The sequence below is a fragment of the Sciurus vulgaris genome, assembly GCF_902686455.1.
Source record: "Sciurus vulgaris genome assembly, chromosome: 19".
In the NCBI taxonomy this organism is placed as follows: domain Eukaryota; kingdom Metazoa; phylum Chordata; class Mammalia; order Rodentia; family Sciuridae; genus Sciurus; species Sciurus vulgaris.
The window spans coordinates 8094555-8111710 of record NC_136480.1 but is presented as its reverse complement, the minus strand read 5'-3'; the positions used below and the strand labels follow the sequence as shown (position 1 = coordinate 8111710).

The following is a 17156-nucleotide window of genomic DNA, read 5'->3' as shown; positions in this document are numbered from 1 at the left end:
CCAGCAAATGTCATTGAGGACCTATGCTGTGCGACCCTGTGCTGGTTCTAGCTGGGAAGGCAGGTTACACCTGGATTGGTCACTCTCTGTACCTACTCTCTGCCAGGGCTCATTAGAATCAGTTACCCTGAAAGAGATGAGGTTGCCCCAGCGTGAGAGGGTGGGACCACTTCTCCCCTCAAGGGGCTCCACTTCCCTGTTCCTATGCAAATCTGTCCTCCAGACCTCTGAATGCGGACCGCCCCTGGCCACGCTGCCAGAACGCCCCCCATTCATTGCTACAGAACTTGGGGAGTGATTGGATGCTCAGCGGCTGACCCAGCTTCCTTAGCCTTTGCTTTCTGGAGATTATTTTCCCTTCAGATTGCAGTGGGAAAAAGGAAGCCCTTTCTCCTCTGTAGGCTCCTAGGAGATGCTGGTCAATGGGACTCAGTTGCTTGGTCCTGCATTCATCAAGGTGGGGCTGCCCAAAGCCGCTGAATGGCGTAAGTCCCAGCTGAGACTCCAGGACTACTCAGCAGACCAGGGGGCCCGTGCTTTTCTCCAAAATGTAGAGCAGGATCTCCATCAGTGGGTTCAAACCCAACTCTCACCCTTATAAGCTGTTTGATGTTTTATGGATCCGTTTCGTCTTCGGTAAAAATGGCGACCGTGATACTTACCGGGTGAGATCTGGGCAAATGATGAGAGTCCTACATAAAAGCCTTAAAGACGTAGTAGGCTTCTACAGACGTTAACTCAAGTTTCTCACTTCCTAAGGCACCATGAGTATGACAGAAGGGGCAATGAGTGTTGGATCAGCCTGTCCCCCCCTTTCTTCTTTAGTTCATTTATTCCAATGGTCACCATGATTCCATTCCATCTCTCAATGTTTGTAGAATTCCTAGTAGAAGAAAGTACCACCCTTAAGTGAAATGGACTTGAGGTGATACCTTAGTAGAGATAATGCTCTATGTCCACCAGCTATTTTTTTCATCTTCCTGGGTAAGTGGGAAGACCACTTTTCCCAGACTGTCTTCCCTCTAGGTTGGGACCATGTGGGTGGGCTTTAGTCAGCGTATGTAGGCAGAAGTGACAGAGCAACTCCCAGGGCAGGCTCTTTAGTACTCCTCCCAAAAGCCTCCAGTTCTCTGTTCCTCTGCCTTCCAGGCTGTGTTGGAAGCTGGTATTGAGATGATGTATAATAAAAAATTAGGAAGGTTTGCCTCGCCAGTCATAGAGTGGAAGAGAGTCCTGTCACAGTCTGCATGGAGCTTTGCGTAGTGTGTTAAGTCACTAAAATTTCAGGACTTAATGTGTAACCCAGCATGGCGTGGTAGTAGCATCTTAACAAATATAGCAGCTCACTGATGAGTTAATCAGTCCCTTTCTAGACAGAGTGGTAAGCCTGACAAGTGGGGGGCCCTGTTGCATTTTTGCAACCACAGGCATATGGTCAGAATGTCTCTTCTACCAGTCTGTTAAGGAGCTCAGTGATGCTGGCTCCATGCGAAGACCTAACATGGTTCTTTGTGGGACTTCCTCAAGAAACTAATGATGAATGTTCTTGGACTTTACTCTACCCTAAAAGCATTCGTCTCAGCAGAAATGTTGATGTTGACGGGCAAAGAAACTGAACAGACACTTCACAAAAGAAGAAATGTGATTGGTTAATAAATATATGAAAAAATGGTGAACATCACTAGCAGTTAGAGAAATGCAAATTAAAACTACACAGATATTCCATCTTACTCCAGGCAGTGACAATTATCAAGAATACAAGTAATAATAAACATTGGTGAGCATATGGGGGAAAAGGTACACTCATACATTGCTGGTGGGACTGCAAACTGATGCAACCGTATGGAAAGCAGTATGGAGATTCCTCAGAAAACTTGGAATGAAACCACCATTTGACCCAGTTATCTCACTTCTCAGCATATACCCAAAGGACTTAAAATCGACATACTACAGTGACACAGTCACATCAATGTTTATAGCAGCTCAATTCAAAATAGCTAAGCTGTTGAACCAACCTAGGTGCCCTTCAACAGCTGAATGGATAAAGAAATTGTGATATATATATCCAATGGAATATTAGTCATAAAGAAGAATGAAAGTATGGCATTTGCTGGTAAATGGATGGAACTGGAGACTATCATGCTAAGTAAAATAAGCCAATCCCCAAAACCCAAAGGTCAAATGTTCTCTGTGATATGCAGATGCTGACTTACAATAGGCAGGGGTGGAGGTGGAGGTGAAGGATAAGAAGGAGTGGAGGTTCACTGGATTAGACAGGGGTGAATGGAGGGGAAGGGGGGGATGGGAATGGGAAAGACAATAGAACAAATCAGACATAAATTTCCTGTGTTCATACACGAATACATGACCAGTGTAACTCCACATCATGCACAACCACAAGAATGGGAGGCTATACTCTATGTATATATGATATGTTGAAAATATACTACTGTCATGTATAACTAAAAAGAACAAACAAAACTTTTTAAAAAGAAATTTTGATATCAACATGTGTTACCCAAATGTGGAAAATAGAAGAAACCAGTGGAGAAAGTTCTGGACCTGGAGTGAGGAAGATGTTATTACTAAAATCCCGATGCTTTTCAAACCTGCCTCTTCAGTCCAGACCTCCGTGTTTAGCCCTTGACTTTCTACCTGGTTCCTGAATATCTCGCTTGATGTCTCAAACTTGCCTTCTCTCGATTTAATTCTTACCCATTCCCCACTTTCCACTCCCTACTCCTTTAAAAAAAAATTGGCTCATCCTCTAATGTCACATGCCCATCTACCATGTTACTTAAATCTGGGTATTCTTCTCTAACCTCCTGTCATCAACAATTTTATATAATTTGTCTTCTAAAGATTTCTTGAGAATCAAGGAGATGAGATGGGAACAAAAATATATATTTTTTAATTTCCCAGAATGTCCCCAGAGAAGTAAAATAGTAAAAAAAAAAAAAAAAAAAAAAAAAAAAAAAACTATGAGCAGCCACTGCAGCATAATAAGGTAACCCCATGAACCATGATACATGAACAGGGGGCCCAACACCAACAGCAGTAACATCTGCATGATCTCAGTTCTAGAGGAGATGAAGGTAAGCATGAAGACAAAGGGAATTCTGCAAGCTGAACTGCAGGGAACCCAGAAAGCTCTAATACACTCACTCCAAGGAAAGGGCTGTGGTGGGGAGCGGGGGCCTGGGGGGCCTGAGAACATTAGCCCAAACTAGGAGGCTGCCATACAGTCTCCAGGTCCTCAGTCAGTAGGGAGAGCTGCAGGTTCAGGTAACCGCCAGGAGCTATCAGGACAAAGCAGCTGAAGCACCACTTCAAGAAGACCCTGCATGGAGGAGAAGTTACTGGAAGCAGAATCCAAGTTGAGTGGGATAGAACCCACTAGAGGAAATGAAAAGAGACATTTCAGATCGAAGTGTAGAAAGGGAATAGATAATAATAGATTCATAATGTACTGTTCATATAGTCATAGTTTTGAAGACTTATTGGTAATAACAAAAGAGGGAACCCTAGAACTGCAAAGATGGAAAATCTACTCTGACCCACCTCTGTTCCCAAGAGTAAAGGAAAAATTCATCTCACCTACACGTGTACAACAGAAAAGGATTGTGGTCAAATCCCATGCAAAAAAAAATTGTGAGATAGGGTCCCCAGAGATAATGAATTCATTCTACAAAGATGGACCCATGAAACAGCTCAACACCAAAGCTTAATATTTCTTGTTTGTTTGTTTTGTTTTTGGCACTGAGAATTGAACACAGGCGCACATAACCACTGAGCCATGTCCCCAGCCCTTGTAATTTTTTTTTTCTTTTTTTTTGAGACAAGAGTCTTGCTAAGTTACTTAGGGCCTTGCTGTGTTGCTGAGGCTGGTCTCAAACTTGCAATCCTCTTACCTCAGCCTCCTGAGTTGCTGGGATTATGAGCATGTGCCACCATGCTTGGCAAAACTTAATATTTCAAAATAAGTTAAAAAAGAACCAAAGAAACCAAAGGATACTGTGAGCAAAATAGCATAAATGTAATTGCCAGACAAAAGAAGATTTGAAAGGAGTACTGACAACAAGGATAACTTACAAAGGGAAAGCTAGTTCAGGAAAAAATAACTATATACAAAGAATAAAAGAGTGAATAGTGACTGTGGGTAATATCATAAGGTAAGGACAGGAAGGAAGAAAATAAAAAATAAAGCCAGATAAAAATGAACCATTTTTTAAAAAAACCATTTTTTTTTAAAAATGCAAGAACAGGTGATAAGCATAGATGATAGACAAAGAAGATCCAGTATACATACAAGTCCCTAAAGAATAAGCAAAACATGGGAGAGTAAAAAGAGTAAACAATTTTTTTATAAAAAGAAAACCTGCACTTGTATGTTTTTTAAATGTATTTTTAACTGATACATAAAATAAAAGCATAAAAATTGTACATAGGAATGGGGAACCATGTAATGTTAAGGTTAATGTTTTAATATGTGTATACATTGTGTCATGCTCAAATGAAGGTAAACATGTCTGTCTCCTCAAATGTTTGTCATTTCTGTATGGTGAAAACTTTCTTCTAGCTTTTGAAATGTTTAGGGTCAATTGTTAACTATAGTTCTCCTGCTATACAATATTTCACCAGAATTTCTTATTCCTAATTGTAGCTTGGAATCTGTTGATCAATCAATCCTTCCCCATCCCTCCCACCCTCTACTCTCCTCAGCTGGTAACCACCCTTCTACTCTCAACTTCTATGGAATCAGTGATCTTAGATTCCACACATGAGTGAGATTGTGCACTACTTATCTTTCTGTGTCTGACTTATTGCAGTTAGTATAGCACTCTCCAGTTCTTTGTCCATTGCTGCAAATGGCTGAATAGTTGTTCATAATATATATGTATCACCATTTCTTTTTCCATTCATCAGTTGATGAAGACTTAAATTTTTTTCCCATTTCTCAGTTATCTTGAATAGCACTATAATGAACAAGGGAGTGCAGGGAGTGAAGAAGCACACCACAAACATGGTTTGTGTTGAAAACAGAATTTTCAACATTAAGACATATTCCAATAGAACTATTGGGTTGCCAAGAGAGAAGAAAAACCCTGTTGGGTATCCAGACAAAAGAAGTGGTGCATTTTAAGGGGAAGCAAATTAGATAGGCATCAGTCTTCTCTAGGGCAGCACTGGGTGCCAGAAAATAACTAAACAACGTATTTCAGATGGCCAGGAAAAGAGAGCTGAGGATTTAACATACAGTCCCATGGACTTTCAGGTATGAAAGCCACAGATTAATTATTATGCACATGCAAGAAAACAGGAACAGTGTGGACTTTTACCACACTGGGAGTGGGGGTGATTGAAGTGTCGTTCTGCCGAATGATGGGCTGCAGTCATGATGGGGGCACCAGCTTTCTCACCAGTCCGGGGGCCTCTCTCACTCTGGCCTGCCCCTCAGCCTGAGGACAGTGGGGGAGGGATCTTCAGTTTGCAGAAGACTCAGAGATGCGCGCGCATGTGCGGGCACCCGGCGGCTCAGTGGCTGCACACCGGGTCTATCCTGCTTTCTGCCTCTGTGCGGTTGACTTGCCTTTCTGGGTAGAAAGGGGAATTCGCTGGAGATAGCAAATGGGGAAACTGAGGCAGGGCAGGAGGCATTACAAATACATCCATCTTTCTTCTGAACCCTCAACAAATTTTTTCTCCATATAGGACCCTTCCTATAAACATTTATGCATTCTCAGTCCCCCCACACCCCTTTTTTTTTTTAATTCCCTCCTGCCATTGCTTCCTCTCCAGTCTGCTGGTGTTCTCCATCCCCAGCCCCACTTCATGAAATAGCTCTCTCTGCATTCCTCATTGAGCTCCAAGACCCAACCCAATAAGCCAGTTTAGAGGAGAAAAAAAAATAATAATAATCCATGCCTTCGATTGAGAGGCAGCCCTAGGATCTATGCACGATGTAAGGGATTTGAGCAAATCCAGAGCAGAGGGACCTGAACCAGGTAGTCAGATCCCCTAGAGAAGACAGATAGTTTACCTGGAAATGAGAGAGGCTGGGGGTTCAGCAGGGAGCCATGATTTCTTCACATCTCTGAAGTACCGCCAGGTGGAAGAGAGAGATGTGGTGCAGGTGACCCCAGCAGTAGGAAAGGAATCCTTGTTTTAAAACATGAGCTAACAGAGCTCTCTAAAGAAGAAAGCGGCTGTGTCTAGACATGGTTCACTCCCTGTCATTGACAGCTGTCAGAGACTATTCTGTCAGAAGTCCTTAGAAGAGAGTCCTATGTTGGGAGAGAGGTTACACCAGGGGCCTTCTGAGACTGATTCCAAATCTGAAATTCAAGTTGGGGATGGAACTCAGTGGTAGAATGCTTACCACTGAGTGTGTGTGAGGCCCTGGGTTCAATCTCCAGCAATGCTAAAAAAAAAAAAAAAAAAAAAAAAAACCCAACCCCAAATTTGAAATTCTGAGACTCATGAGGCATGCATCTCTAGAGGTGGGTCTCCATGGATTTGCATCTGCCACTGCCCAGCTGTGAGGTCGTGGGTATGTTACTTAACCTCTCTGTTTATTCCTCAGTCTCCTCAGCTATAAAAGGGAGCTAGCAGTCCCTCCTGCACATTCATGTTGCGAACATTCACATGATCAATCAGAAAGGTTCAGCGAGGTGCCTGGCACATCCTAAGTGCCTAATAAGTGCAGTTTTCTTTATTTAGTGCCAAGTGCCTTTTTGTAGAGGGCACGTGATGCCCAAGCATGAGTCTTATCAGCTGCATTTGGGTTCTTTTAAAAAAAAAACATTTTTTTTACATGTTGATAGACATTTATTTTACTCATTTATTTATATGTGGTGCTGAGAATCGAACCCAGTGCCTCACATATGCTAGGTAAGCGCTCTGCCACTGAGCCACAACCCCAGCCTACCCGTTTGGGTTTTAGCTGTAGATTTTCCTTGGTAGGTTCTAAGAGCTGGGCTCGGAAAGGCTGTCCAAATGCATGCCCTACGGTGTCTCCTGGCTGCTCCTGTGGTCTTCTTAACTACCAGGAAACATTGTTCATTTGGCTTATATATGATTTACCTTAGGAGCAAGCATGGTCCGCCCAGGCAGCGGGGGGAGCCTTGTACTCCTTACTTGCATGACAGGCAAGTTCCTTGCCCACTTTGCAGGTGAGAAAACGGAGCCTCAGAAAGCTTAAGTAGCTTTTCCAAAGGCTGAAACCAGGGTCCTTAACCTCCAAATTCATTCCATCCTGTGAGCTGTCCTTCCATAACCTCTGGAAAATTCTGGAATTCACTCAGGACATGTATATTTCATCAGGAGGCCCACAGAAATAGAACTTTTAAAAAGGGATCCTGGGCTGGAGTTGGAGTTCAGTGGCAGAGCGCTTGCCTAGCACATGCGAGGCACTGGGTTCCATGCTCAGCACCGCAAATAAATAAATAAAAAAGGTCCATTGACAGCTTATACATATTTAAAATTTTTTTTTATAAAAAGGGGTCCTTTAGGAAGTTTGATGATCCCTTTGTGGAGGTTTTTATGGTGGGTGGGGGATATCAGCAACACACACACACACACACACACACACCCCTACCTACCTGACCTCACCTCTTCATGCCCACTTCTTTTTCCTTCTTGCAGGTGTGGGTCGATGCTGGGACACAGATCTTTTTCTCCTATGCCATCTGCCTGGGCTGCCTGACTGCTCTGGGAAGCTATAACAATTATAATAACAACTGCTACAGGTGAGCCCCCCTGGGCCCTGCCTGCCTTCCTCCCTGCTCCCGGACCCCTCTGCAGCATCTGTAGTTCCCATTCAGCTGTCTGCCTTGCAGGGACCAGGAGGGAACAGGTGGGCTGCTTGCTGACCTCCTCCTGCCCAAGGGTCAGAGAGGGGCCCACCAGAGGAGGTAGGGCTATTAGTGCAATCAGAGTCTGCCACAAGGTGAATCCACCCCAGAATCTCTCAGGCCTCAGTGTCACCTTACACTGAGGCACAGATTTAGCCAAGAGTGGACAAGTAACTTGCCCAAGGTTGCGCATCTCATTAGTGGCATTGGCAGCACGTGACCCAGGTGTTCCAATATGGAAGGGCTTATCCTTCCACCTTCTATTCAGAAATCACCTTCCTTTCCCATCTCACTTGACCACAGGATTCTCTCCTATCCTGCCTATAGTGACTGGCACCCTGCCTTGTGCCTCGGCCTGACTGGCCTCACTCCCTGGCCTCCTGTGGCTGGCCACACCCAGGTGGCAAGGTGACCCCAGGCTACCTGTTCTGAGACCCACACAGGGTGAAGGGTGTGCCCAGAGATTCCCAGTAGCATGTGAGTGAGTGAAATTTGTACCATCATTGTCTGTTGGTTGAAGTCCCTGCACTTCTGGACTCAGTGCCTGGCCCAGGATAGGTGAATACTTACAGGTGGACGGTGGAGGGTCTCTTCCTTAGACCCTATGGCCATCAGAGATAAGACTGGAATCATTGCAGCAAAGCTATCCCCCCGACCTCCGGTCACATGTTGGTGGAGAGAGGAAGGGGTTTGGAACAAGTGATTCTGAGATGAATAAACCTCATCCCATATAGTCACATAATATGATTGACTAAAGAGTTAAATTTTGAAAGGGAACCATCCTAAAATAAGGAATAACATATTGATTTTGGAATGGGAAAACATGTAAAGAACAGGTTCATGTAAAAATGTACACCTCTTTTTTTCTGCGGTGGGTTCCAGGGATTGAACCCAGGGAGGCTTTACCACTGAGCCACATCCCCAGCCCTTTTCATTTTTTATTTTGAGTCAGGGTCTCAATGAGTTGCTGAGGCTGGCCTCACATTTCCGATCCTCCTGCCTCAACCTCCTGAGTCACTGGGATTACAGGTGTGCACCACTGTACCTGGCAAAAATCTAAAACTTAAAATTATTAAATGTTAGACTTCTAAACTTAAAAATTTTTCCATAAAGAAATAAAAAAAAAATAAAAAAAAAAAACTATTCAAAATAGCCACCTTTAGAGACTAGGCCTGGAAAGTCAGAGGTGGGAAGATGTCCTCCCCTGCTTTTTACCTCCTATAAGATTAAGATGTTTTTCTGGGTTTTTTCCTATTACTCTGAGTGTATCTTGCTTTTAATTTTTAACAAAAATAAGTTAGTACAAATATCATCTACACATTGTATTTTTTTAGATGTTGATGAACCTTTATTTTATTTATTTTATTTGCATGCAGTGCTGAGGTTTGAATCCTGGACCTCACACATGCTAGGCCAGCGCACTGCCACTGAGCCCCAGCCCCAGCCCCCACACATTGCATTTTATCTCCAAATAAAATATGAAAATCATCTTCAAAATTAAAGGGCACAGTAGTAACATATAATATGATATTCAGTGAGGTTAGATCCATCCTATGTGAAGAGAATGAATGTGTCAATCTGAAAAACACTAAACTACAAAAATAAGCAATAACCAGGTGCAGCGGCACGCCTATGATCCCAGCTACTGAGGCAGGAGAATGCACAGGGGAGGCCAGCCTGGGCAACTTAGCAAGACCCTACATCAAAATAAAAATTAGCAAGGGCTGGGGCTGGGGCTCAGTGGCAGAGCACTTACCTAGCACGTGTGAGGCACTGGGTTCTATTCTCAGCACCACATACAAAAATAAGCAAATAAAGGCATGCTGTCCATGTACTGCTACAACAAACAAATAAATAAAAATTAAAACAAGGGCTGGGAATGTGACTCAGTGGTAGAGCACCCCTAGATTCAATTTCCAGTACCAAGAAAGAAAGAGGGAAGCAGGGAGAGAGAGAGAGAGGTGGGGGGAGAGGGAGAGAGGGAGGAAGGGAGGGAGGGAGGGAGGGAGGGAGGGAGGAAGGAAGGAAGGAAGGAAGGAAGGAAGGAAGGAAGGAAGGAAGGGAGGGAGGGAGGGAGGGAGGGAGGGAGGGAAGGGAAGGGAAGGAGGGAGGGAGGGAGGGAGGGAGGAAGGAAGGAAGGAAGGAAGGAAGGAAGGAAGGAAGGAAGGAAGGAAGGGAAGGAAAGAAGGAAGGAAGGAAGGAAGGAAGGAAAGGAAGGAAGGAAGGAAAGATGGTAGGTAGGAAGGAAAGAAGAAAGAACACATTTGGGCTGGGAGTGTAGCTTGGTGATGGCGTGCTTGTTTAGCATACATGAGGCCCCGGGTTCCATCCGCAGCACAGATAGGTACATAGATGGATAAATAAATAGAAAAGGAAAAGAAGCAAAACACTTTTCTAAGAACAAGATTGTTTTTCTCAACTCAGAAATTGGCAGCAATCCAAAAACGAACTCCCACTGAGTGAGGGGGAGGGCACGTGGGAGGAGCTGGTGGCCCTGGGCTGGGAACTGATGACCACAGAACCTGAGTACTGCCTGGCTCACGTGGAATCACCCCTGGAAAGACCTTTGCGGACACTTCAGCCCCTCCCGCATCCCACCCCCCACCCCTGTCTCTGAGAAAGGGAAATCGGGGCTCCTGGAGGTGGTCTCCAGGTGGAGGTGGTGGAGCCTGGACTCTAACCAAGCTCTCCCCTGTGTCCCTCCCAGGGTTCTCTGGAAGCCGCCTTCGTGGTCACTTCATGAGCCCGTTTGTTAAGACAGCAGAGTCTGCTGTGAAGTCTGCGTCCGCTCAGCATGAGGCAGTGGAACTGGCAAAATGGGAGATAGACAGCAGTGGCTCCGTCTGTCGAGTTTAGAATTTGGGGAAACTGAGGCTCGGAGGCTTTGCTCTTTTTTTAAAGCAGGCAGATCCAACATGATGAAAAGAAAAGCTACCATATAATTCAGTGTGCCGTTAGGCAGCAAGTGCCATCATTCGTGGGGCCTTTGGGCTGAGGAGCAGTTGGGTGTGGCTGGAGGACAGGAGGCTGGAGAGGTGGATGTTCCGGCCGGGTTTCTGTAAGATCCTTGCTGTGCTCCGGGCTTTCCCAGAGGAGATGGGTCTGTGGGATGAGAGGTCAGGCAGTCTGTCAACCACAGTACGAAATGTGAACCACAGACAGGAAGGGACAGGCCCTCGGCTAGGGACAAGCAGGCTCCCAGCCCAGGCTAATGGTGACGCCCTTGGGTTGTCTCAGAGGGGTGCTGGCACTTGGCGTGGGACCCTTGGGGCTGGGCATTGCAGGAATTCCCCGGGTCACTGACCATCCCTGCTAGCCAGACCATTGGTTGCAGGAGGACACCAGTGGGGTTTCTCATTCTCCCCTGTATCCCACGGACCTGGTCTGGTGTTGGCTTTCGCGCAGGGAAGTAAGACACCCATTCTGAGTCATACAGACGAGGAGACGGTGGCCCATGGGATTTAAATCTCTTGCTTGTGTTCCCATTGCTGGCGATGGAACATGGCTTTCCTGGCCCTGGTACCCCTGTTCCTCACAAGGATGACCAGTTCTTTCCCAGCTATTGGAACTGAATATGGCCAAGGCTGTCTTGTCACTAACCTGGGTCTCTGGGCAGTTGCTTCTTCCGGATGTGCACAGGAGTGACATACACCAGCTACCACCAATCCCTTCTGCTTCTCTATCCAACAGCCAGGAATATTTTTTTCCCCCTTTCTGTCTCTTATCAGAAGAAGAAGCAAATACTCTCGGTGACATTGCAAAATCTGAAGGCTCATTTTAGTCCTATTTCAGAATCGTTCTGCAACCGGGTCTTTCCCATCTCAGACGGAGTAAATTAATACCCTCTCTCCTGACAGCATAATCGCTTCTGGAGGTCTTACCAGCCCGGCTCAGCTCCTGCTGACTTCAAAGCACTCGTTACATAAGGCTTTCACCTAAGCAGTGCCCGTACTTGTACCGGGAAGGAATTAGAGGGATGGGAATGGACCCAAGCAGACAGCGTCCACTTCAGGGCACCTAGCGCTGGGCTACATCTGCCTGAAGGTGCATACCCTGGGGGCTGGCGGGCAGGTCACAGGGAGAGAAGGGCCCTAACAGCCCTTGAAAGCTTCTCTTTCTGTCTGCCTGTCACTCTGTGGTTTGAGGAAGTCACCCAAGAGACCTCTGCAGGAAGATGGGGATTTTGTCCCTGGGGAGATTTTGTTTTATACCGCTCCCACCCCTGCCCCGCCGCACCGTATGGATGCCCAGAGATAATTGTACAAAACCCCCGGACTTTGGGAAGTCTTTTTAGGGCACATCATTTTTGTTTAGCTTCTGGAAATAGCATCTGAGATATCCCAAACTTCACAACAGACTGCAACACTTCCAGCCTCAGGTCTCAGTGAAACCTAGTCTCCAGAGCATAGCCCACGTAGAGGCAAGGCTTCCTCACCACCCCCACCGCCCCGTGCCCCCAGTGCCATGTCACGTCACCCTGTTCAGTAACGCAGGGCCGTTTTTGCCTCAGACTTCAGGAAGCAGGCAGGAAAAGCAGATTTGTCTCCACCTTCAGAATAGCTCAGCCCTCATCTGGCCTGGGCTGAGTTTCCTTTTCAGAAGAGGTAAACAAGATTTGCAGATAATGTCGCAGGGCTAGCAACCCAGCCAGCACTCACAGAGTTCTTTAAAAAAAAAAAAAAACTGTATCAGTCATCCACTGCCACATTAATGCTGTGTAACAAACAGCCCCAGACCTCCAGGGGTTCGATCATAACAAACATTTTCTTTTATGGCTCTCCAGGCTTCTGGTCAGCCAGAGAAGCTCTCCAGGCTGTGGGTTGAGTGAGTTTAACTCCAGGCCAAGCCCAAGTGTATGCCATGTGTGTGCATTCTGGGGTCCAGGCTGAAGGGATGGCAGCTCCCCCGAGGAATTCTTCTCATGGAAAATCACAGAAATGATAAAGGACACTTCCAATTATGCCAGCACAACTCAAGCCTCTGCTTGTGTCACATCTGCTTACATCTCGTAGTCCACAGCAAGTCATGTGGCAAAAGGCCAAAGTCAGTGGGGCAGGGAAATATACTCATCTCAAGGGAGAAGGGAGCAGGAGTGACTGCTTGCTGAGAATGATTCAATCCAACACAAAGCCCAAGAGACCCAGTTATCACAACACTTTGTCTTGTCGTGGGCGAGCTCCCACCCAAAGAAAAGATACTGCAGGGAGAAGTAGAACCCAAGGGTCCTGACTCCTGGTCTAATGCTCTCCCTTATACTCAGGATCACTGTGTCAGTCACCAACAATATTCTTATCATCTTTGGTTACATTACATAAAGCACAGCGTAGGGAGAAGAGGAGGTGAGCGTCTCACTCTGTTTCTAAACCTAGCGCTCAGTCCTGGATATAACTGTTGAAGAGGAGCTTGGCGAGCTGGGGTGTATTAGAGATCAGGAGCTGGACAAAATTGCTGGTAAAGGAACTGGGATGTTTAACTGGGAGAAACTCAAAGGAATATAGGTCCACTTTGTTTGCATCTCTCCAACCTAAAGGAGCTCCAGGGTGTTTTCAAGGGTAAAACCAAAACTTCCCAGAGAAGGCAATCTAAGCAGTAGGCATGGTTAAACAAGAGGAAGGGGCTATTTTTTTTTTTAAATATGTTTTTAGTTGTCAATGAACCTTTATTTTATGTATTTATTTTTATGCGGTGCTGAGAATCAAACCCAGTGCCTCACACATTCTAGGCAAGTGCTCTGCCACTGAGCCACAACCACAGCCCAAGAGGAAGGGGCTATTGATAGAGGAGGCAGGCTCCTGCAGAGGCCAGCTCACCTCCCACCATGGGACTGTCCTGCCTAAGTCAGGCCTCTGGTCGGAGGTTGGTCAGGGGGCGGGAAGCACCTCCCCTGTAAAGCGGGCATGGACACAGGCTGCATTTCTAAGTCACAGCCCCATGCTCTTCAGTGGCTGGGCTTCTATGAGGCTGATTCCCTGACTTGGGAACAGACTGAGATGTCCGGGTGCCATTTCCCCCATGTTGACGAGACCCTGACATTTGTCGTCTGATTTCTCTGGGGTCATGGCTTTGTGCAGGTGCTTCTTAGCTGGCGAGTCCCTCTCAAGAGCAGAGGACAGCCACTGCCCCAGTAAATCCCTTCATGAGGGGGTGGGGTCCAGCCTGGAAGGGGCCGCTCCTCATGGCAGTGGAACCGAGACTGAGCAGTGAGTTCTGTGAGATGCAGCTCCTGTCCACAGCTGGGCCTGGAGGGGTGTCATGATAAGACCTCTTCCCCCAGAAGCAGCTGGCACTCCAGGCGTGAGGTCTGGGTTGGTCCCCTGGCTGAGAGGCAGCTGTCTCTCATGGAGGCTTCTTGGGAGAAGCTTTGTGTTCTCAGGAACATAGTCCTCTCCTGCTTTTGCCCTGGATTTCTTTCCTTCCAGGGATTCAGGGGAGCATTGGTTTATCTCCCAAGTTTCTTCTCATTCAATCTGGGTTGTGCCACACACCAGCCTCCCTCCCTCCCTTCACACCCCCTCTCCATGCTTTTGATCCATGACCTACCTCATCTTGGAGAAATGCGGGAGAAGCTGTGTGACCGTGAACCAGTCACCTAACCTCTCTGAACTAAGGGTGCTTCACCAGGAAAATGGGGCTGTCCATTCTCACACTTTGCCTGCCCCCACCGTACTCAGGTGGAGAATGTCCCGAGCAGTGCACCTGTCCTGCCCACTCTGACCTGAGTCCCTCTTGCTGCTTCCCCACAGGGACTGCATCATGCTCTGTTGCCTGAACAGTGGCACCAGCTTCGTGGCCGGGTTCGCCATCTTCTCAGTCCTGGGCTTCATGGCATATGAGCAGGGGGTACCCATTGCGGAGGTGGCAGAGTCAGGTAAGTTTGTGACAGGTGACGATATAAGGAGCCCCAGGGGAGATGGATGTTCGCAATGCCAGCGTGGTCTTCATCTCCTGGGTTCAGATCTCGAGAAGTGGTCCCATCGCTCACCCACAGTCCAGGATCTCAGGAGGGGGCAGCTGAACACTTCACCTCACTCCTGTACCCAAAGTCTTTTTAGTCCTCTCATCGTGCTATACTTGTAGCATAGGCCAGGCTCCTGGGGTTTCATCCCCCCCACATCCACTCTGCCCCACTTCAGGGGTCTGTTCCTCTTCTGCAACATGGCTCACTCCCTTCTACCACAGGGCCTTTGCACATGCTGCTCCCCCTGCTTGAAGTGTGTCTCCCTTTCTCCCCTGTTCTAGTTGTAGAATCACCACGGGTATCACAGCCTTCGGTGTAGATTGACGTGTGTGTGTCAGACCCAGTGTTGTCAAGGTGGTGGTGCTAAAGGTGAAAACTCTTCCCTCCATTTTCATGGTGTTTGAAATTCTGGGAAAATACAGTACATATATATATAAAAATACTAAAATATCGGTTTATCTGATGTATGAAGCTAGACTCTGAGCTCAGATAAGCGCAGATAGGTTTTTCACATACAAGAACATCCAGTGAGGTGGTCTGTCAAGAGTAGCACAGGGTGTCTAGCCTCCTTGTCTTCATCTACTTCATGCCAGTTGGGACAACCACACTGCCTCCCCACGGACCCCTGCTGCAAAGTGCAGCTGCCTTTGTCTGATGTGCACAGTCAGGGCCGGCATCCTCTGACCGCCAGGTGAGGCAGGTCTGTGAGCGTGGGCATCACAGGAGGAAGCTGGCCTTGGGGTTCTACTCGATGCCTGCTCAGGGTCCTCCTTCCTCTGGATCATGTGAATCAGACACAGAGACAGTCCCTGCAGAAATCAGAGGTCCACAGCTAAACCAGAGGTATGCAAATGCAGACAAAGCTCTGTCACTGGGCACCTTCTCTTTGGGTGGGAGCTAGCTCACATGTGATCTCATATGATTCTTAGCTCAAAATATCTACACTTAGGTAGCTTCCAGAGCATTCAAAAGAATGTTCCAGCACACCTGTGAGATTGAGCCAGGGAGACAGAAAGCACTTTGTGCAAGACTCATTTTATCCTGCTTTAAGCCCAGTGCCCAAGATCTGCTGACCTTCCTTGGATATTCCCTTTGTCTCCCTGATACTTTTTACAGTCCAGGTGTTCCTTCCTGTTATAGAGGTTTTTACATAGCTTATAGTCCAGTCTTATTTTTATATACAGACTGATCATATTCTGCCTTCTAACTGGAATATTTGGTCCATTTTAAAATTACTGATATGTTTCAAAGAAGAGAATGTCAGAATAATAATCAGAAGTGGAAAGTGACAGATGTGTAGAGGAAGTACAAAGTGACATGTCATTAACTTTAAGTAGACTTGGCTAAATTACAGATGTGTATTGTCAGCCCAGCTACTTAGAAAATAATAAAAGAGGGCCGGAATTGTAGCTTGATGATAGAGCCCTCACCTGGCACATGTGAGGCACTGGGTTCAGTCCTCAGCACTACATAAAAAGAAATAAATAAAGTAAAGGTGTTTTGTCTATCTACACCTAAATTTTTTTTAAAAGAAAATAATGAAAGAGAGCTAAATAGCCACCAAATAAAATAAAACTGAGTATCACAAAACAGAGTTCAACAGAAAGCCAGAAACTCACAACAGAGTAAAATAAAGCAAAATAAACAAACAAAAGAAGACCAGAAGGAAAGCAAACACAAAAGAATAGGTAGAATCTCAACTGTACCAGTGATACACTAAATACGAATGGACCAAATATGTCAATTAAAAAGGAGAGATCATCAGAATGGATTTTAAAAAGTCAGACTGGATTTAAAAAAGTAAGACCCAACTATAAAATGTCTAAAAGAGGCACACATTAAATTAAAGGCATAGATAATTTACCAAATAAAGGAAAAGACATACCATCCAAACAATGTGCATAGAAAATTGACTTGGCTATATTCGTGTTAGAGAAAGTAGACTTCAAGTCAAAGGGTATTTATTAGAAAAAAAGAGGGACATTTCATAATAATAAAGGGAACAATTTATTGAGAAAATATAGCAATCCTAAATGTGTTTACAACAAATAATAGAGATTTAAAATACACAAAGTTGTCAAGTGTGGTATCACACACCTGTAATTCCTGAGACTACGCAGGAGGCTGAGGCAGGAGGATCAGAAGTTGAAGGACAGCCTCAGCAACTTAGCAAGGCTCTTAGCAACTTAGATCCTGCCTCTAAATAAAAAAAAAAAAAATTTGAAAGGGATGCAGGGCTGGGGTTGTGGCTCAGTGGTAGAGTTCTTGCCTCATATGAGGCACTGAGTTTGATCCTCAGCACCACATAAAAATAAATAAATTAAATAAAGGTATTGTGTTCATCT

The 17156-nt window shown here is 45.9% G+C and overlaps 1 protein-coding gene across 2 annotated transcripts in view; it reads left to right on the top strand.

The window, feature by feature from the left end:
* Positions 1-17156, top strand: part of SLC6A11 (solute carrier family 6 member 11) — a 126761-nt gene that overhangs the window by 91498 nt on the left and 18107 nt on the right. For both annotated transcript variants that reach the window (XM_079122170.1, XM_079122169.1), the window contains exons 7-8: positions 7645-7748; positions 14597-14721. In XM_079122170.1, coding sequence (XP_078978296.1) covers positions 7645-7748; positions 14597-14721 — 229 coding nt within the window. The remainder of the gene's footprint in view (positions 1-7644; positions 7749-14596; positions 14722-17156) is intronic.